A 22,413-nucleotide genomic window follows, 5' to 3' on the forward strand; every position below is an offset into this window, starting at 1 on the left:
TACCCGCAAGTGGTTTACTTCATCCTCTACCCATTCTGGATGGGAAGTGGACTTATATATCAATGGATTTCATTACGAGTCTCCCCAAGACAGCATGGGTGGCATCAAATATTTATGGTGATTGATCGGCTTACCAAATCAACTCATTTCATTGCTTCCAAGGTCACATATGGAGCATCTCAAAGTGCCAAACAATTCATGGACCATGTGTTCATGGGTTTCCACTTAACATAGTGTGTGATAGAGACATGAAGTTCATGGGAACTTTTTGGAGATCTTTATATGAGAAAAATGGACACATAAATTACTCCATTTACAACATATCATCCTCAAATGGATGGGTAAACAAAGTGTACTAACAAGTGGCTTGAGACAGTATTGTCATGATATACAAGCTTCATGGGATGAATGGTTGCATCATGCTGAATTTTGTCATAAATCAAGCAAGCATATGAGCATTGGGATGTCTCCTTTTGAGGTACTTTATGGCTATCAAGTGTTTATGCCATCCATAGCTTTTCAAGGGGACAAGGTGGTTAATCCTTTAGCCAAAGATGAATTGGAAAGGACGAGACAACTTCTTCAACTTTGCAAGGAAAACATGAAGAAGGCTCAAGATGTCATGAAGTCTAATGCAGATTACCATAAATGCAATATGAAGTTTCAAGAGGGTGACTATATGTTGTTGAAGCTTCCAAAGAGCCTGTCATTACATTCTCAAAGGTTCCACCAACCCAAAGTATTCTCATAGGTATTATGGGCCATATTTGGTCCTCAAGAAGGTTGGTGACTTGGCCTAAAAGCTTGATTTTCCCACTTCTTTAAGAAAATCCATAATTTATTTCATGTATCCAATCTTAAGAAATTTGTGGGGCCTAAACCTCAAATGATGGAGGAGCTTCCACACCCATGGATGAAGAAGGGGAGATCATATATAAGCTGGAGAGGATTGTTGGGAGGAGAATAGAAGAATTGAGGAATAGGAGCATTGAAGAATTCCTCATCAAATGGAAGATCTAAATGCCTTAATCTTTACATGTTATAGGGTACCCCATGATTTAGTTGTGTTCCCATCAATAAGCTTGACCATGAGGCTTATGCCTATGAGTGGTGGGATTTCCCTAGGCCTCCTCCTACCAATCCTTGGTGATTATGTTGACACACCATTATTACCATCCAAGATCGTGGAGAAGATCGTCATTCCTTTATAAAAATGACACGTAACATGACATTCATTTTGTTGCTTTCAACGTAATATCCCAACTTGTTCATGGGCTCTTTTGACTATTCTTTGGTTTTGGGCATGGAAGGAGAGTGCTCAATGTGGTATGGCTCATTCTCCTTCTTAATAATTTTAGCTGTATGTGCTCTTAGATTCCCATTCATCCAATCAGCATGGTTAAGTCTCTCTAAAGTTGAGAATTTCCTTGCAAAAGAGGACTTATCTTAGGACTCAAACTTCTAAGGATAAGAAGGCTATGAGCTTGTTATGTCCCATGGGCAATATTCGTACTCTCGGAGGTAGGCTTTTGGTTGTGATGTCATTCCCTGGCTTCCATGTATCATGATATGTCCCACATGTTGTATAAAGGTGACCCTAAGGCCTCCTTATCCCTCCACCACCCTTTATGGGTGTGTGGTACGCATGGGATCAGAGGTCTTTAGGAGGACGTGACCTTGTTGGCCAATCATTGCATGTGCATGCTGTGCTTTCATTCCAACATGGTATCAGATCTTCACTCTACCTCTCTCTCTCTCCTAGCTCTGTTCGATGAAGCTCTTGCCTTGTGTTCAAACTATAGAGCTCCACGGTCAAGCCATTGGGCCAACCTAAGCCTGACTATGACATCTGAGCCAAGTCGCCAGAGTCATCATTTGAAAAGCCTCTGAGTCTAAGCTTTGAAAAGATGCAGAGGGAAGAGAGCTTGAGCTCTTGCAAGCACACACACACAATCACAAAACCCTAATAGAGAACACACAAGGTGAGAGGCTGAAAATCTTCTTCTTCTCTACTCAACACTCAACACACCATATACAAGATAAGAGTACACAATAATATGAAAGGTACTCAACCAATACATACACGGGTTCTCTATAGTGTGAACCCGACTAAATGAGCTGGCGCTATAACTATGCCAGTCTCTAGAGTGGCTGTCACACAGCCTGTCATCCCACTGGCCGCATATCACCCAAGATCTCACCAACCATGCCAGTGGTGTAAGTGTGGGGCCTATCCCCCAGGCGGGTCATCAGTGTCCACCGCCTCACTAGAGCTCGATATCTCAACACTCCCCCTCGAGCTCAACTCCATCTCATGTACACCAAGCGAAGCCCTGAATCTGTGGAGCTTCTCTGTACCCAATGCTTTGGTGAAGATGTCAGCTACCTGATCCTCTGTGCTGACATAAACAAGGTCAAGGTCTCCTGCCAAGACCTTCTCTCTGACGAAGTGGTAGTGGACCTCTATGTGCTTCGTACGAGCATGAAAGACTGGGTTCCTGGCCAACTGTATACTGCTAATGTTGTCACAGAAAATGACAACTTGTCTATCCACTGATAGACCCAAATCTGCAAGTAGCTTTCTCAACCAAGCTACCTCACATGCTGCCATAGCAGCTCCTCTGTACTCGGCCTCTGTACTCGATAGAGCAACCGTAGGCTGCTTCTTGCTGCTCCAAGTCACAGCAGCACTCCCCAAAGAAAACATGAATCCACTGGTAGATCTTCTATCTGAGATACTACCAGCCCAATCAGCATCTGTGTACCCATGTACACATATCTCTGTCCCAGTCTCATAGAATAGTCCACAATGCAAAGTAGACCTCACATACCTCAGTATGCGTCTGACTGCATCCAAATGCGGTTTCCGTGGAACCTGCATAAACTGACTCACCAACCCAACAGCATAGCTCAAATCTGGTCTGGTGATCGTCATGTAGATCAAACTTCCTACTATGCTCCTGTACATAGTAGGATCCTCCAAGATCTCTCCTGAATCTGCACTCAACTTGCCATTCTGATCCAATGGCACAGAAATAGGCTTACAGCCTGTCATACCATACTTGGACAACATGTCCAAGCCATACTGTCTCTGCAGTAATCCAATACCATGTGGTGACCTAATCACCTCAATGCCCAAGAAATATCTGAGCTCCCCCAGATCCTTCATCTCGAACTTCTGTCTAAGCAAGATCTTTACATCAAAGATCTCTGCATCATGGTCCCCCGTAATGATCAAGTCATCTACATAGATGACAACAAGCACAACTCCTCTATCACCATGTCTCACATACAATGAGAAATCTGCATTGGCTACATGAAAGCCAATAGTGACAAGATATTCAGAAATCTTGTCAGACCATGCTCTTGGTGCTTGCTTTAAGCCATACAAGGCTTTCTTCAACCTGCAAACATGCTCGGGGTGACCCTCATCCTCATAACCAGGTGGCTGCAACATATACACCTCTTCTTGCAAATCCCCATGCAAGAATGCATTCTTTACATCCATCTGATGTAAAGACCATTGCTTTGACGCAGCCACTGCTATCACAACTCTCACCGTTGCCATCTTGGCAACTGGGCTGAAAGTTTCCTCATAATCAATCCCATATGTCTGCGCATATCCTTTGGCTACCAATCTAGCCTTGTACCTGTTTATGCTTCCATCACTGTTATGTTTAACTTTGTACACCCACTTGCATCCAATGGCTTTCTTGCCTTCAGGTAATTGCACTAAATCCCAAGTTTCATTTCCATATAGTGCATCCATCTCCTCATCCATAGCTTTCTCCCAACACACATTTCCAACAGCCTCATCAATGCATGTGGGCTCTACAACCTGCACAACTTTTGCCATATATGCATAATGATGTGCCACATAACCATCATATGTAAATCTCTGCACAGGGTTCTTCACTCTCCCTGATCTTCGCAGCTTCTCATTCATGGCTTCCATAGCCTTCTTTACACCAGGTGTTCTCATAGCTGGGATCCCAAGCTCCTCATCAAGACTCATATCTGAGCCACTAGACTCTCCATCAACATGAGAATGCCCTGCAGAAATGTCAAGCATACCAAGGGGCTCAACCACTTTCTCTTTTCCTTTACGTGATGTACTAATCACATTTGCAGGGCTGGTATTATGACGCAGCCTGCCACTCCATGGTCTATCAATAGACCCACTAGATGAGGACTCTCCTGGTCCACTCAAAGACTGTGATTGCTGACCAGCATTCTGTGCAACCACACTTCCACTCAAATCAGCCCCAACAGCTTCTTTTTCAGCAGCATACCAGCTGCTCATCTCATCAAAGACAACATCCCTGCTTACCCTCAACTCACGTGTAGCAGGGTTATAACACCTGTATCCCTTTTGCTCAAGGGAATATCCAATAAACACACATTTTTCAGCTTTCGGATCCAGCTTAGTTCTCAGCTCATCGGGCACATGCACATATGCAATGCATCCAAAAACTTTCAGATGAGACAAATCTGGTTTTCTGCCAGTAAACTTCTCCTCCGGAGTTACATCATGTATGGCTGCAGTTGGAGTCCTGTTCATGATGTATACTGCTGTAGAAACAGCCTCAGCCCAATAGCAATGCGGCATATTCTTCTCTTCCATCAATGCTCGCGCAATCTCAGCAATGTGCCTGTTTTTCCGCTCAGCAACTCCATTTTGCTGCGGAGTATATCTGCATGTGAACTGTCTCCGAATACCATTCTTCTTCAAAAATTCAGAGAACTCATTGGAGAAGTATTCTCCCCCTCCATCTGACCTTAGGCACTTGACATATTTTCCTGTTTGCTTTTCAACCAAAACTCTGAAATTCTGAAAGTGAGTGAAAACCTCACTCTTCTCCTTCATGAAATATACCCACACTTTCCTTGTGTGGTCATCAATGAAAGTGACATAGTACCTGCAGCCTCCCATAGACACGGTCTTTGTAGGACCCCATACATCTGAATGCACAACATCTAGTGCATTTCTGCTCACATATCTGTTACGTGGAAACACATGCTTTGTTTGCTTCCCAAATTGGCATGCTTCACATATTTTCTGCATACCTTCCACTTTAAATTTTGGCAGCCCTGTCACAATTCCTTTTGTCTGCATAGACTTCAATCTCTGCACATTTACATGTCCAATTCTTTTATGCCATATGTCTGTGTCTGCAACAACTCCTGAACCATTTGCAAACATCGCAGCACTCATTTCAGGCATGTCTACATCCAACGTAAACATTCTGCCCACTCTGTTGCCTTTTGCAACCAACCTGCACTTGTCTTTGAAATCTTCAACATAACACCCATCAGGGTTAAACCGAACCTGCAAACCCTGCTCAATCATCTGGCCAACTGAAACCAGATTCTTTGTTATGTTCGGTACATGAAGTACATCTGCAAGGTACTTCACTTTGCCATCCTGCATAGATAATGGCACATCTCCAACGTGGGCAATTGGATGAGCAGTGTCATCCCCTGTTTCCACAAAACCTGGTCTTTCCGGGTTCTTCATCTCCTTGAACCACTCCCCATGACTCGTCATGTGGTTCGAAGCGCCTGAGTCCACATACCATACATTATCTTTTTGTGCTGCATCAACATTTTCAGACATGGCATTTACAACATGCTGCATAACAAACAACCTTTCATTGTCCTCATTATTTCTGCTTGAGGATGCATAGTTGTTTTGCTGCACTTTCCCATTTTGCATGTCAGCCTGCTTCTTATAACATTCTGACTGCACATGTCCTGGCTTACCACAATAGTAGCATTCACGTGCATCATTATATTGCCTTTGCCAATTTCCACGGCCTCTTTGACTCCCCCTGCCTCTGAATCTGCCTCTTCCACCTGCGTGTTGTTGTTGTTGTTGATTCTGGGACTGTTGTTGTTGTTGCTGCTGCTGCTGGCCATAATTCTGATTACCTGTTCGGCCACCTCCTTGACCGCGTCCACGGCCTCCTCTACCTCGTCCTCTTCCTGAACTCGTGTAGAAGGCCTGTTGCTCTGAACTGTTTTTGCTTTGTGAAGACTGTTGGTCTTCACCTAAGTTCTTCTCTTCGATAATCAGCATAGACACCAAATCTGTAAAGTTGGGAATGTTTTCCCGAGTCTGGATAGACGTCTTAAACGCCTTGTATTGTGGCCCGAGACCACGTAGACAGACTTCCACCTTGTCATCATCATCTACTGATACACCAATAGATGCAAGGGATTCCACAATGCCCTTTATCTTCAACGCATAGTCATTCACAGACATGCTCTTTTTCTCGACAGTATGAAGTTCATTCTTCAACTGTATCTTACGTGCCTTGGTATTTGTTTCATAAAGCTTTACCAAGGTGTCCCACGCCTCCTTGGGGGACTTGGCATCCTGAATGTGCCCAATCATGGTGTCCTGTATACTAATGGAAAGCCAATACATTACTTTCCTGGCTCCTTGGTTCCAGTCTTTAAACTCTTTTACATCTGCAGCAGTCGGATTTATATCCGGTATCTCCGGTGCCTCTTCATGCTCACCTTCAATGTAGTCCCAATAGCCTTTTCCCATCAGGAAATTAGTCAGCCTGAACCTCCAAGCATGGAAGTTATTCTTGTCCAGCTTCTCAGCCACAATCTGTGTTATGCCATCATTAGACATCTTGCCAAACACACAATTTTACCAGAAACTGCACTCTGGTTTTTCTGCACAAATGCTGTATTTTCTGCACAGCGGTACTGTAGTACTCTCAAATGTCACAACCAGTGACTTCAATGCACATACATACACCCAATGGCAAGTGTAGACCTCTTTGCAGCACCCACAGTGTCTGCACAGTCAATCTGTCTTCCTGCAGTTCTTAAAACAGAGTTCTGCAGAGAATCGGTGACTTACCCGCAGTGCTCGAAATCGCCTGCTTTCTGAAAAACGGAGGTCCAGACGCGCCCGAAACGCGTTTTCGGCCCGAAAAAGTTGCCCTGTAGCTTCACTCCCGCGAAGAAAGCTCCTCAATCGGAGATCGTTTGCCGGTGCCTCCCGTAGAGCTCCCGACAAGGATGTAGTCACCAACACAATAGGGAAGAGTAGTTGTAGCTCTTACCCTCGTACTGCTTCTTGTGGTTCTCTTGCTTGCAGCTCAGCCCTTAGCACGAACCAGGCTCTGATACCATGAAAAGATGCAGGGGGGAAGAGAGCTTGAGCTCTTGCAAGCACACACACACAATCACAAAACCCTAATAGAGAACACACAAGGTGAGAGGCTGAAAATCTTCTTCTTCTCTACTCAACACTCAACACACCATATACAAGATAAGAGTACACAATAATATGAAAGGTACTCAACCAATACATACACGGGTTCTCTATAGTGTGAACCCGACTAAATGAGCTGGCGCTATAACTATGCCAGTCTCTAGAGTGGCTGTCACACAGCCTGTCATCCCACTGGCCGCATATCACCCAAGATCTCACCAACCATGCCAGTGGTGTAAGTGTGGGGCCTATCCCCCAGGCGGGTCATCAGTGTCCACCGCCTCACTAGAGCTCGATATCTCAACAAGCTTGCTATCGAGCCTATGAGCCAAGTCATCATTGTAAGCTGCAGCCTCTGACGTAATCTATGTAGGGAGACACATTCGACGTGAGGGAGGGTGTTGGTGGTGACGTCGTTCCATGGCTACCACATGTCATGATATGTCCCACATGCTATATAAAGGTCTAAAAAGACCTTAGATATAGGGTCAAATGACCCTAAGGCCTCCTCATCCCTCCACCACCCTTTACGGGTGTGTGGTGTGCATGGGATCGGAGGGGAATGCGGCCTCATTGGCCACCATCGTCGCATGTGCCTGTTGTGATTCCGCTTCCAACAAGGCTTAGACCTACCGACATGTAAGGGATGTACATTGTTTGGTAGAATTAGACCTTCCAACATGTAAGGGATGTACATTGAATCTTTTCTGGGAAGTGGTGCCTCTAAAGAGGACATTGAATCTTTTCTGGGAAGTGGTGCCTCTAAAGAGGACAATATGAAATCGTCACCAAACCACCTCAGAGAAGATTTTATAATGACTTTGATAACTTATGGAAGGCTAACAATTACCTCCAATAGAGTCGTCCTTTAATGTATCTAGCAATGCGGAGCTTGGTTGAATTGGTTCCAGACACAAAGGCTCCGGAATTAGCTCTTTCAGTGGCCTTTTGAGAATGGGCATAGGTTTAGTCAAGGCATTTAGCATGCTCTATAGGTTCTATGATTGGCTCAAGTATTACAAGGTTTGGGATATGCTCAGGAAAGGTTAGTGGCTTATACAACTTGCTCAATAGGCTCTAATTTAGCGTGCACCTTCCTTATAAGCTCTTGGGCTTGTTCCATTTACTCTTTCAAGGCCAATGGGATTTTTTTCTTTGAGAAGACTAGTTTGAGCTCGTGATCACTCATTGTCTTTGCAAGGGATAGGGCCTTTGCAACTCTCATCCGAGCCATACATTTTCCACTTTTGGTTCGTCATTCAATAAGTTTTTTTTTTTTGGATGAAGAAGAGTACTAGTAGTATTGATTGTTGATATAGTAGAATAGTCCTCCTAATTTTTTTGTATCCACATTTATTCTCTTATATTAAAATGCTCACTTTATGAATTATGGTTACTTTAAGAATTACACTTACTTTAAGAATTACAATTACTATGTAAAATGCTTGCTTTAAGAATTACGGTTACTTTAAGAATTGCGGTTACTTTAAGAACACGCTATTATGGAATGCTACCCATAACATGCTCTTCTAAATCTACAAGAAAAAAGAGAGAAACGAAAGGTTGTGCTACACATATATCATATGTATACTATTGCAGATATATAATATTTAACAATGGGTTATTTTGGGCTTTAAAGAGAATAAGATAAGAAACATAAAAGGTTGAGACTAGACTTTGTTAGAGTTATTTTGAGTCATTCAAAAGCTTAATTGAGCTTTCTTGGTCCATCATTGCTTGGTTATGATCCTTGCTTGGTCCTTCATTGCTTCCTCTAAACAATGCTTACCCAAATGCAAAGCTCACACCAACAGATGCAAGGTTGAGGACCCTTGATTCTCCAACAAGAGAGGGTTGTTCTATGTTGAATGGTTAAGGGTGCAAACCTCCCATTCCTCACTTCTTCTCCCTCACATGCAAGGCACACGTGTTTCTATTTTAGGAACATCACCTGTCTCTCGCCTGTCGCGAGTACATGCTCGCACATCCCGTATCCACCCCATGACCTACAAATGCATGCTCCCTCGTTAGCCTGGAACATCCCCACGTGCGTCCTCTCGTATGCATGCATATTTGCACATCGCACATTTCCGGACCTGTGAATGCATGTTTCTCCCTCATCAGCCTGGAACATCCCCACACCCATTCTCTTGTAATAGTCACCCGCGTTCCTTTAAGCAAAACGTAAACTTGCACACAAGGAACTGCACCCAAGATCCATGCACATTCCCTGACATGTTCCCTTTTGTCAGCTTGGAACAGCGTTCTCTCATATCCATCACACCCCATATCCATGCGCATTCCCTGGTTGTTCAGCTCCCTAGCTGAGCTGCACACCAACACAACTCGATAAAATCAGACCAATCCAAATCCCAAAGCTGATGCTAAGATTAAACGGGAGATAGGAGATGCCATCGGTCAATCACCTGAAGATGTTTGAAACATGTGGGCAGCCAAACGTCTATGTGAAGGGTGCCTTGGGCTCTCACCATGGAAGGAAAAGCTGACAATGGTTTAGATCACTCACACCCAAGGATAAGACAAGACTTTAACACCATAAAAACAGCCTTCATGATAGGGCAAGGAACCCGATGGAACCGCTCTATTACGTGAAACAACTGGAGAAGGAAGAATTAATCAGGGATTACATTAATCTGGTGTAATACCTTCACTCATGGTGTGCAGACAAAGATAAATTCTTTGATGAGATGTTGATAGACGAAATCCAAGATCCAACAACCTATATTTGAAAAGCCATAATGTCAGAGCATAATAGAATTTGATGACTACTTCATGGGCACTCCCTCACGAGAGCTCCTTGAGAGGATCCCATCAGAAGTATCTTTTGGAATAGTACCATCGAAGGCAAGCACCAAAGGAAAAGAGCCACCGGTAGCACCACCTGTAGAAGAGCTCACTGCAGCAGGTGTAAATGACCCAACAATGGAAAGTAGGGTTGGGAAGAGACAACCCAGGTCAGCTGGCCTTCACTTGAGAAATGTAAAGTTGGTGTCTAGGTAGGGCTAGTTCTCACAACTGCAGCAGCAGCTACTACAAACTTGCCCTCTAAGTGATCTTAGTATGCTTTGACTAACCTTTGAGCTGCTTTTGCTTGCCTGCTCTTTTTCTCTATGGGATTAGGGTATTTTTCCAGCTTTTTTGGCACGTTTGCTGGATCTATGAAAACTTCTTATGGCTTATAGAGGCTGGCATCTCCTCCTTGAGATAACAATGAAATAAGAGGCGATGTTCTCGCCTCAACTGTCTTGAACTATCTATCACGCAGTCTTTCCTTTTCCCTATCTTCCTGACTCTACATCTTTGGGTTTTTGGGATGACTCTTACTTGCTCTAAAACTCTTCACTTGGCATTGCCCTTGAGTCCTTCGTGGTTGAGAAGTGGAAGCCTTTGTAGCTACATTGAGCAATGACTCGCCACCTCTGCATTTGTGTAACTGTGTTTATAGGGACTATCAAAACGTACCCATCTCTCTCATGCTTAGTAAGTTGAGACGTGGGATTTTGGTTCTAGGAGGGTGGGGTTTGATGAGGATGCTTGCAACAAGGGGAAATCCTTATACATGTGATCTATCCGAGAACCTGGGCGAAGTAGTGTAACTGTGGTTGAGCTTACGGAGCCTTCTTGATAGGACACTTAGTAGCCACATGGTGAGGTCCTTTGCAATGAAAGAATTGTAGTGGTGACCTAGCTCTTAGAGTGCTAAAGTCTCTACCCCTTGAGGTTTGTATTGTGGCTTGATAAACGGGGCATACATTATGTCACCATCTGTAACATAATGCCTTAAGATTTGAGTTGGCAGGCTCTTAGCCTCTAAGGGTTGACATACATGGTTTCTTGCCCTTCCCCTTCCTCATCCCCTCATGGAATGTCAATCAACAAGAGTTGGTTATGGCGGTAACATTGGAGGTGGACACGGCACCTTCTCGAGACTCTCAAGATTCATATTTATTGGGGAAGATGTTACCCTTGGTCCTTTGGCAAGTAGCAATAGCCTTGCCGATGGAGCTAGTAAAGCAAGAGGTTGCCCTCCCCGGGTAGGTAAGGCAAGTCTTGTAGACATGTCATGGTTCTTCCCATTCTCATACAATGTGCACACCAAAACCCTCCTTGTTTTGGTCTCAAAATCAAGCATTTCATGCTTGTGTGGGTAGCATGACATATTGAACACTAAACCATGAGTACTTCTTCATTTTTGTCCAACAATCTTTCTCCAAATGTCCAATTTTGCCATAGTATTTGCTACACTAGGTACATGTCTTCTAGTTTTTGTTTCTCTGGAAGAAAGTCTTGATGAAGTAGACTCCCTTGAGCCTTTTGTCCTCCTCCATTAGAGCACTTTCAATACCAGTGAATGTGGGATTAGGCAGGTTCTTTAAGGTTGAGACAAGGATGCCAAATTCTTTTGGCATGCTCTTAAGCAAAATGGCGATGCAATCATCATCTTCTATAGCTGCTCCAATACTTGCAAATTGTTCTGTGACGCTCTTTAAGGTCCAGCATAACAATCTTCAAAATCTATTTTAAGCCCAAAGAACTGCATTTTTAGACCAATCTTGGAATGCTTTTACTTGTTCCCAAACAAGGTTTGAAGAGAATATCAAGTTTGATAAAATGAAGAGGTGGATGCTACATGATGGATGAATGCATGTGATAGCCCTAACGCAATAATGGATATTGCTCACTCATCTCTCCCTTTCTCATACAACCCTCTCACTTGGACAAGGCCCCAAAGTCCTCCTCTCATTGAAATGAATTTAACTTGGACAAGGCTCTCACCTACGCACAATGCCCTAAAGTCCTATTCACCTTCAAGTATGAAAGCCCTCCCCCTCAAACTTCTGAACGAGTAATGGTGTCGCCGTGACCAAAGAATAAGGGGGTCTTAGCACTTGATTATTTCAAGTTCAATGTCTGCCCTTTGCACAAAAGAGAATTGTGTGCACTTGTTTTTCACAAAGCATGCTAAAAAATTATGCATGAGTGATAGCTTTTAGAGCGATGCTATATTCACATGTGAACTAGGGCTTAACAAGAGGTAAATCAAAAACTGTCTTTAAAACCCTAATTTTGGAAATCGACAGCACGTGGGTTGCCTACTTCCAAAGCAGTCGACCGGGTGTGGTGCAGTTCTGATGCTGTTAACAATCTACACAGTTTGCTGCTGGTGATCGCTTTTTTTGACGCCACAGTGAAAACGGCCTTTGCTCCACGGCGTGCAATTGTTTTGCTTTTCATTCCGCCCGAGTTGCTAGAAGTGAGCATTCACGTCTGCCATCGTAGACGGCGTTTCTCAGTTGCTTTTGAATAGCGTAATCGCCGGCTTGAGTCATTGGAGAAAGAGCTTTGGCTCTGATACAACAAAGGCGTTGCTCTTGGACTGCTGGAGGTAGTTTGGGCTCAAAGAGAAACTCTAACTCACTCGTGTACAAACCTAGGCTCTGATGCCAAGAAGAAAATCAGAGTATGGTGCATCAAAAGCCATGTTCAGCAATTCCATGTAAAGAAAATCATAGCAAGCAATAAAATTCAACAACACACAGCTATCTTTCCATTAGAAGAGGCCTCTAAAATACGCCAAAGTACTCCTTGATTTTCTCATCCTAAACTTTCTCCACCTCCCACAACCTACTCCTTGATTGCCTCCCCTTTTGCTATTGACCTTTGGAACTCCTAATGCTTCCCCTTCATCCAAACTAGGATACATTTCAACCTGCAAGGGAAATTCTCTTCTACTGACAACGGTCATACTCCCCACAGCAGTACTAGACACCAACAAATATGCAGATGAGCATAAGCGATGCAGTTTCCGCTGAGGTAGTCCCAGCACATCAAGTGCTACCTATGATAGCAACAACCAGACTACATATTTTTTTCATCTCAAGCTCATGGTCACCTCCACATTGGCAGCAAATCTGCTGCACCAAGCAGCAACTACAATCCAGCAGCTTGCATTTCTTGAGCTCCCCAGCGCAGCAACATCGTCCACACCAGCTACACGTAATGTAACTTTTGGAGGGCCCAAGGGTTTCGCAAAACAGACCATTAATGCAATTTAACACTGAAATAGGCTACTGCCTTAAACATATGCCATTTAATCCACAATACTATAAAAGAGAGATGTGCAAAACTGACACCGCATAGAGGCCGGAATGGGCCAACTCTCTCCCCCCTTGGAGTATTTAATTACCCAAGGAGAAAGATAACATGTACAAGCTTTGAAGGCCATTCTCTCCCCATGGAAGATGGAGATTATCCATATACAACCATCATTGGACAATACACATGGGCTATCATCAAAAGAAGTCCCTAAATACCATGAATGCATGTAAACAACCTCTTCCCGTGAGGGTAGTGATCTTCCCCATCACCACGGGTCTTCAAGATGCCATATGTGAGAAAAACTCAGCTGAAGCAAATAATATATCATATACATCACCAAGAACAAGTCGGGCAGCACCAGGTCGGGGCAGCACCAATAGAGTTGGTACAGCAACTATAGAATCTAAAACAGTAGGTACAACCCTCCACTCAGCCGGTACAACATGTTCAAAGGCTGGTACAACATGTACAGAATCTGAAAATAGCAGGTACAACCCTCCACTCAGCCGGTACAATAGGTACAATGGCTGCTGCAGCAGGTATTATGGTTGATTCAGCTCGTACAGCATGCATATAGCCATGAAGAGGCTAGAGAAACCCTCTATAGAGGGGAGTGAAGTAGGGTAGAGGCTCTCCATAAGGTGATGTAGAAAAGAATGCAAGAAACCAACATGGTAGAAGAGAGTTTGCACCAAGAGAGCCTACTCCAAATGAAGAGAGAGGGCTCCAATTTATAGACTGGGACCTCCCATGACCTAAAATGGCAAGAAAAGGCTATAATGATGAGTGGAGAGCCACACAATAGCTGAAGTGAGAAGTGTGAGGCCACTTGTCTCACTTTGATCCACTTTCTAACAAGTGTGAGGCCACTTGAAACCGGTCTCTAGTAGAAACCAAAGTACGGTAGACTAGCAGTCACCCAAACCAATTGTAGTCCAGCCAATAAAACAAATATATGGGAGCTAGAGTTCTCCAAGACATGAAAAAGAACGACACATGTTGGCCCCAAAGCTTGGCGTCCCTTTCGGTATTTCTTTATTCAAATTCAATGGAAAAGTTTAAACAAGTACAACATGGCCATTCATGGCTTGTATGTCTGCATGTCCAATCTGCCAATCCTCTGGACCTCTTAGCATAGAGGTTACACACAACTTTGTGTCCCAAAAACACCACATTGTTATCTCCTCTAATCTGCTAAGACAGTGCTCCCGTGAGGCCTTCAATATGCATCTGATTGAACCATGAACTTAGCCATGAAAACAGTCCACAAACTCTTCCAAAGCAGTCCACAAACTTGCCCTGTTTCCACCCTCTGAACTACCAAACCCTTCCTCTCACAAAGGGCCAGAGAGAACAACTCCAGAACAATCAAGAGCCAGTGAAAAGAGAGACTTAGTGTGACACCTCTTGCAGTCCCACCTGCTCACAAAGAGAGAGAAACTTACAGTCCTTGTGTCGCTTTTCACAAGAGAGAGAAGACGTGAGGAAAAGCCCCGTTTTGTCCTGCCCTCTTGTCTTGCAGCCGAGAGAGAGAACACCTGTGGGTGAACCTACTGTCCAGCCCTGCACTCCCTCTTATAGTCCACACTTTTGTGTTCAACACTGCATGTATGAATAGCAGTGTAGCTCGACAGCTAGCTTCTTGCCAAAAGCAAATGAGAAAAGAAGATTCTGCAGGTGCCTGTATGTACTGTTGCACAGCAGCCAGCCTGTCCTCCAAAAGCCAAAGAGACTGCAGTTTGCGCCTGTAAATATTGTTCTGTAGTACAACAGCCAACTAGTCTTTTACTCTCCAAAAAGCAGACTCTGACGTGGTAATCAACAGCGCATGTATTCTCTGTAGCGCTGCCCGCCAGCAGTCCCTTCCAAAAAGCATGAGAGATAGATGTGTAGCCCCACCAACAGCCTTTTTTCAAAAAGCATGAGAGAGAGAGAGAGAGAGAGAGAGGCGTGCTAGCCCCCGCTCTCCAAAAGTGGTGTAGGCCTCCAAAATTAGCCTGGCCACCATCCTTTAAAAAAGAGTTTTACAAAGGTTATAAACCTTTAAACTTTAATTCCTTTGTCCCCTCCACACTTGGGGTTGTCCACACATGGGGTTATCAACATTAATTCCCTTTTGTCCCCGAGTATGAACCTTAAACATGTTTCTTGCTCACCAACCACCATGCTCACACTTATGTTGCCAAATTTTCAGGGTCATGACACCACTTGTGTCACTTTGATCCACTTTGCCCAATCTAAGAGATGGGTTCTCTCATAATCTTTACCTTTAAAAATATTGGTAGACCTACCACCGAATGTGCTCTGGTACGTCCCCCCATTTACTCAATTCTAGACGTAATGACGCAAACGGAATTTCTATCAGAGTCGAGCCAAAAATAGCAACTCTCCTAGATTTAGGAGTGTGATCTTTTGTACTCCAGGATAATCCCCCATTCCCAAAGCTTGTACTTTCCAAATATTTAGACACCTTGGAGTCCACCATACCCCTTTCATACTGGAAACGTCCAGGCTAGTGACATCCTCCCCAGCTTCTTAAAAGTTATCCACAACTTTAAGCTTCAAGCCATATATCCACGATATAATCACGTCTCATCAAGTGGACGAGACGAGACAGTTCTAAATAAATGGACGAGACGAGACAGTTCTAAATAAATGGATGAGACTAAGTGAGTCTCCATAATACCAATATCAAAATCATGTCCCAAAATAAATGGACGAGACAAAACAGTCCCATAAATCCAGATATCATAATCATGTCCCAAATAACTGGGTGAGACAAAAAGAGTTCCAAAAGTCCAGATTTCATAATCATGTTCTAAATAAATAGGCGAGACAAAACAGTCTCATAAGTCTAAATCAAACTTCATGCAGTGTTGGTGTCGTATACACCAACTCGAAGGAGCAATCTCTTGTTCCCCAATCCCCAGTGTCACATCAAATGCATGCTACAGTCCACTCGCTTCCACATGTGAAGACCAGGCTGAAAAATAGAAGACCGATTGACCGTGCACGCGGATATAGAACGTCCACTAGATCTAAGAGCAGACATCAAGTCCCCAGCAAACCAAAGTGCAGTTTACTGACACTTTGCATAGACATAGTCCCCTGCCAACAAGGTGTCAGTCCACATGACCCTTGGCGTAGACATAAGTTCCCTGCCAACCAAGCCACATGTCCACTCTACCACTTGCACTCCATGTTGGTACTCTGACCACACACCTTGGAGGAGAGGTAGGCTCAAGTGTGAAACATAAGATGAGAATCACTCACAGGCATATATACCCTGGTGTTACATTAACATTTCTACTACACATAGTTTATAGGCATTTCGGCCACCAATAGTTTTACAAACGTTTCGGCCGTCAATAGAAATCCTCAACCAATGAGATAACCATGTGTTTCATAAGTCCAATGCATCCCAAATAAAGAGAGCCAAAGACATAAACATTTCTACTACACATAGTTTATAGGCATTTCGGCCACCAATAGTTCTACAGACATTTCGGCCGCCAAATCCTCGACCCATGAGATAACCATGGCTTCCATAAGTCCAATGCATCCCAAATAAAGGGAGCCAAAGACATAATCCAGCCTAATGAAGGGAGCCATAAACAATGTTTCCCTGAAACCACATCAAGGCAAACAACAACACACTCTTCTCCTAGTAGAGGCATACAAGGATTAGTGAACATAGAAAGCACTTCATAATAAATAACAAAAGTACCAACTTTGCAAACTCAACATATACTTAGCTTTTGTTTTCCAGGTTCAATCCTGTGACATGAGGGTTATAAACCCCCCATGCCAGCCAAAAGATATTTCCCCATATCGGTTGCCTTTGAACTTGACAATAAGATCCATAAATCACGCATAAATAGCCAATTCCATATAGAAGAGAATACACGCAATAAAGCCAAATCCACAATTCCAAAATAGATTCTAAAAATCTATAAATCAAATTGTCTTTTGCACATGCCTTGATGCATGACTGCTCCCAGGCCGAGCGTATTTAACTACACTCATAGCCAGTATTCATATCCCAACATGATCGTCTTCACACAAGAGTGTGAAAGAACCAATGCTCTAATACCAATGTAACTTCCGGGAGGCCCGGGAGTTTTGCAAAACACTTGACCATTAATGCAATTAAACATTGAATTAGACCACAGCCTTAAACATATGCCATTGAATCCACCATACTATAAAAGAGAGATATGCAAAACTAACACCCCACAGAGGCCAGAATGGGCCGACCCCCCCCTCCCCCCTGTGAAGTATTTAATTACCCAAGAAGAAATATAACATGTACAAGCTTTGAGGGTCTTACTCTTCCCATAAGAGTGCCGGATTATCCATATACAACCAGCATTGGACCATACAGGACCATACACACAGGGTATCATCAAAAGAAGCCCCTAAATACCATGAATGTGTGTAAACCACCTCTTCCTGGGAGGGTAGTGATCTTCCCCATCACCACTAGTCTTCAAGATACCATATGTGAGAAAAACTCAGGTGAAGCAAATAATACACCATATAAATCACCAAGAACAAGTCGGGCAGCACCAATAGAGCTGATACAGCAGCTATAGAATCTGAAATAGTAGGTACAGCCCTCCACTCAACCGGTACAGCATGTACAATGGCTGATACAACAAGTACAGAATCTGAAAACAGCAGGTACAGCCCTCCACTCAGCCGATACAATAGGTACAATGGCTGGTGCAGCAGGTACAATGGTTGATTCAGCTCGTACAACATGCATACAGCCATGAAGAGGCTAAAGAAATAGAGAAACCCTCTGTAGAGGGGAGTGAAGTAGGGTAGAGGCTCTCCATAAGGCGATATAGACAAGAATACGAGCAACCAACATGGTAGAAGAGAGCTTGCAGCAAGAGAGCCTACTCCAAATGAAGAGAGAGGGCTCCAATTTATAGATTAGGGCCTCCCATGAGCTAAAATGGCAAGAGAAGGCTATAATGACGAGTGAAGAGCCACACAATAGTTGAAGTGACAAGTGTGAGGCCACTTGTTTCACTTTGATCCACTTTCCCCAATCTAAAAAGATGGGTTCTCCCATAATCTTTACCTTTAAAAATATCCCAACTGGTAGACCTTCTACCAAATGTGCTCTGGCATGTCCCCCCATTTGCTCAATTCCAGACGTAATGACGCGAATGGAATTTCCATCGGATTCGGGGGAAAAATAATAACCCTCATAGATTTAGGAGTGTGATCCTTTGTATTCCAGGATAATCCCCCATTCCCAAAGTTTGTACTTTCCAAATATTTAAACGGCCTGGAGTCCACCAAACCCCTTTCATACTGGGAAATGTCCACGCTGGTGACACGTTCCTTTGTTAGTAGCTTGCCCTAGCTTAGTTTCATCCATCAATGTCCACAAAAGCACGCTTATGTCTTCACAAATCTCCTCAACAGTAAGGACCAAATTGTTACCCACTATGAGATTGATGAGACTCCCCCCCATCCATGATCAGCAGATTTATGTGCTGTGCATACCCTTGCTTCTTCACATACTCAGTGCACCCTTGCACACTGCACAGAAAAGCTTGAACTTTTGCTTGATTCTAGAGAAATTACCTTAGCCCATACTACTCCTTTGCCTTTGCCGTTCACATTGGCATTCACCACCAATTCTGGCCATCATCTTTAGCTCCTATCCTAGGACTGTAGCGACGGAGTCCTCAGGATGGGGGCATGGGACCTTAGAATTGCTGTCAAGGCCATGACATCAGAAAGGCAAAACTGAAGAACTGCATAGCAACCTCCTCTGTGAAATGTTTCTTCTCAGTGGAAGGGCCAAATGGTCACTCTTGTAGCGTTGCCATCATCTAGTTTTCCTAGCTGGGGTTGCAGGGGTAGATTGTAGAATTTCAACTTGTTTTCTTGTTTTGTCCAAGCCTTTGTTGTGTTCATGATAAATTGGATGATCCCCTGGATATTCTCAATGGTAGTGGTTACAAGCACAACTGCAAGCTGTGGCTTCCATTCTCAAACTTCCTACCGTTTACATCTTTGCTCACTTCCCCTTTGCCTCTTCAGCTTTGACATAGAAGATAACAAGTTATATAGGTACTTTGTTGTGGGCCTTCATGGCCTCCTACGATGTGTTTCTTGCTCCTGCTCAATCTGGCTCGAAACAAGCTTTTTCCATAAATTCCTTTTGTCTACATTTCTCCACCTCATTTGCAGAGTCTTGCAGCCCAGCATTACCATAGATGTTCGACACCAAGACGTATGCAGTAGCGCCTTTGGGCTGTAGGTGCACTGCATGATCGAATGCCACTTTTCCCAGCTCCACATTGCCATGTGTACAACATGCGCCAAGCAAGCATAACCAAATGGCCAGACCAGCCTGCATTGGCATTTTGGACAGCATGTTTTCTAGCCTCGTGAAATCTCCTGCACGCCCAAGGAGATCTATCATGGTGGCGTAATGCTTCAAGTCTGGAGTTACGCCATAGTTTGTGCGCATGGATTCAAAGTACTCAACACCTTTGTCCACAAGGCCAGCATGACTGCAAGCTGAGAGAAGCGAGAGGAAGGCCACTTCATCTGGGTTAACACCAACCAGTTGCATTTCCTCAAGCCTTCCCAAGCAAGCCATGTGATTTCCAACTTGTGCATAGCTAGTAACACAAGAACTCCATGACACAAAATCGGGTAGCAAGAGTCTATCAAAGACTGCCTGACCATCTGTCATGCTTGCACAACTCCCATACGCATGGATGAGAGCACTTGCCAAAAAGGAAATATGGTCATACCCAGCAGAGACAATAGAGAAATGAAGCTGCCTAAAAACCATGCTTCCAGTTTCACTGCAAGCTTGAAGTAAGCAGACTAGTGTAATATCATCCATCGTCACATGTTCTGTTTTTAGTTTATTATAAAGCTCTAAAGCCTTTTCACCTTGGCCTTGCTCTACATATGCTAAGAGCATGACACTCCAGCAAACAACATCATGCTGGGAGAGTCCATGAAACACCTTTTCTGCTTCTACAATGGACCCACACTTGCCATACAAACTCACAAGGACACTCCCAACAAAGACATCTGAAGCATAGCCCTGCTCTTGGGCATCAGCATGTAATGCTTGACCAATACTCAAAGACACCACTTTCACTGATCTTTCCTCCACAACAAGAGCTCGTTCCTTCTCTGCAAGGGTGCAACATGCTTGAAGGGCAATTATAAAAGTCACTTGGTCCAAGGTTACACCTTCGTCTTGCATCTGTCTGTACAACTGTAAGGCCTTCTCCCCATGGCCCTGGTCAACATAAGCAGAAAGCATCGCACACCATGACACATGATTCCGCTGAGACAATGCACTAAACACATTCTCTGCCCCTTTGATGCTTCCACACTTGCCATATAAAACCACAAGGGAGCTTGCAACAAAGGCATTAGAGGCAAACCCATTTCTCTCAATATCAACATGTAATGCCTGGCCAATTTTTAGAGAAACCACTTTTAATGACTGCCCCTCTACAAGAACACCTTCTTCCTTCTCTGCAAGGATGCCACATGCCTGGAGAGCACTCACAAAAGTCCGTCCATTCGGCTTCATGCCTTCCTCTTGCATATATCTGTAAAATTGTAAAGCCTTTTCTCCATGGCCTCGCTCAACATATGCTGAGAGCATCGCATTCCATGATACTAAAACGTACTCCGGCAGTGCTACAAAAACATTCTCCGCATTGGAAATGTTTCCACACTTCCCATACACACTCACAAGGGTGTTGCCAACAAAAATATGTGAAGCAAAGCCCTTCCTCTTGATATCAATATGAAAGCTCTGGCCAATTTCTAGAGACATTAATTTGGTTGATTGCCCCCCCATGCTGACATCTCCTTCTTTCTCTGCAAGGGTGCCACATGCTTGAAGGGCAATCACAAATGTTCGCTCATCCGGGTGTGTGCCTTCTTCTTGCATTTGTCTACACAGTCGTAAAGCCTTCACTCCTTGACCTTGCTCAACATATGCTGAGAGCATCACATTCCACGAAACCACATCATACTTGGACAACTCGCCAAACACATTTTCTGCTTCTAAAATGCTTCCGCACTTGCCATACATACACACAAGGGTGTTAGCAACATAGGCATTAGAAGAAAAGCCCTTCCTCCGTGCATCATCATGTAATTTCCGACCCTCTTTGAGATCTGGTATGCTGCCACAAGCTTTGAGTAGGCTGACGAAGGTACAATGGTTAGGCTCCACACCATCCTCCTGCATGTGCTGATGCAGTTTCAGAGCATCATGACCTCGGCTGTTCTCAGCATAACCAGAAATCATGGCTGTCCAGGAGAACACAGTACGGTGAGGCAATTGATGAAAAATGTGGTATGCTTCCTCAAGGCCACCGCACTTAGCGAAGGTGATGACTAAGTAATCACCAAGCAAGCTGGTGAGGTCCAACCTATGTTGAACGAGATGCTTACGGATTTGAATGGCATGAGTTAGCGACTTCCTCTTGTGGCAAGCTTTCAGCAAAGATAAATACACGTTGTTGGAAGCGGCTATGCCCAGCTGGTCCATGCGGAGCAGCACATCCATAGCCCGGTCCAGCTGCCCTTCTCGGCAAAGGCTTTGTAATCGGTCACTGAACCCTCCACCCTGTGTGGCTAGTTGACAATCCATCCACAACGCCCTCTGGGTTCCTTCTGGGCTCTTGTGCTGGAAGAGTGAGTTCCGTTGCCTCTCTTGATGACTCCTCGTGCTCCAAGCTGAGGAACGGCGATGAAAAGCCATTCCCAAAAAGACTTCACCCTGATGATGACCGCTCCAAACTCATGCCCCCCAACTTCCTTCGCTTTTGGCTATACTCCAGTGGCTAAACATTGGCATCTTCGGGTTCACTTCTGCAATTTTCCTTGGCATCCACGCATGACTCATGCGGATCACATTCCATCCATATAAATAACCTTATAAAGGCTTTAATTTTAATTGACCATGTGGGTTGTCGTGGTCTCCGGCATCAATATAGTAACATTACCACCAGATCAAAGGACTTGCATGGCTGGATGAAAGA

General features: G+C 44.1%; 1 protein-coding gene across 1 annotated transcript; it reads right to left on the bottom strand.

The window, feature by feature from the left end:
- Positions 1-13,635: 13,635 nt before the first annotated feature.
- On the bottom strand, positions 13,636-22,133 carry LOC147633639 (pentatricopeptide repeat-containing protein At5g27110-like). The gene is made up of 4 exons (XM_086805752.1): positions 19,553-22,133; positions 17,906-18,027; positions 14,912-15,116; positions 13,636-13,811 (listed from the first exon to the last, which is right to left on the bottom strand). Exons 1-4 carry the CDS (start codon positions 22,131-22,133, stop codon positions 13,636-13,638), a joined length of 3,084 nt encoding a protein of 1,027 aa, XP_086661878.1.
- Between the last annotated feature and the right edge of the window lie 280 nt (positions 22,134-22,413).

Source organism: Cibotium barometz, chromosome 12 (genome assembly GCF_041138505.1).
Source record: "Cibotium barometz isolate CiBa-2024 chromosome 12, ASM4113850v1, whole genome shotgun sequence".
Classification (NCBI taxonomy): domain Eukaryota; kingdom Viridiplantae; phylum Streptophyta; class Polypodiopsida; order Cyatheales; family Cibotiaceae; genus Cibotium; species Cibotium barometz.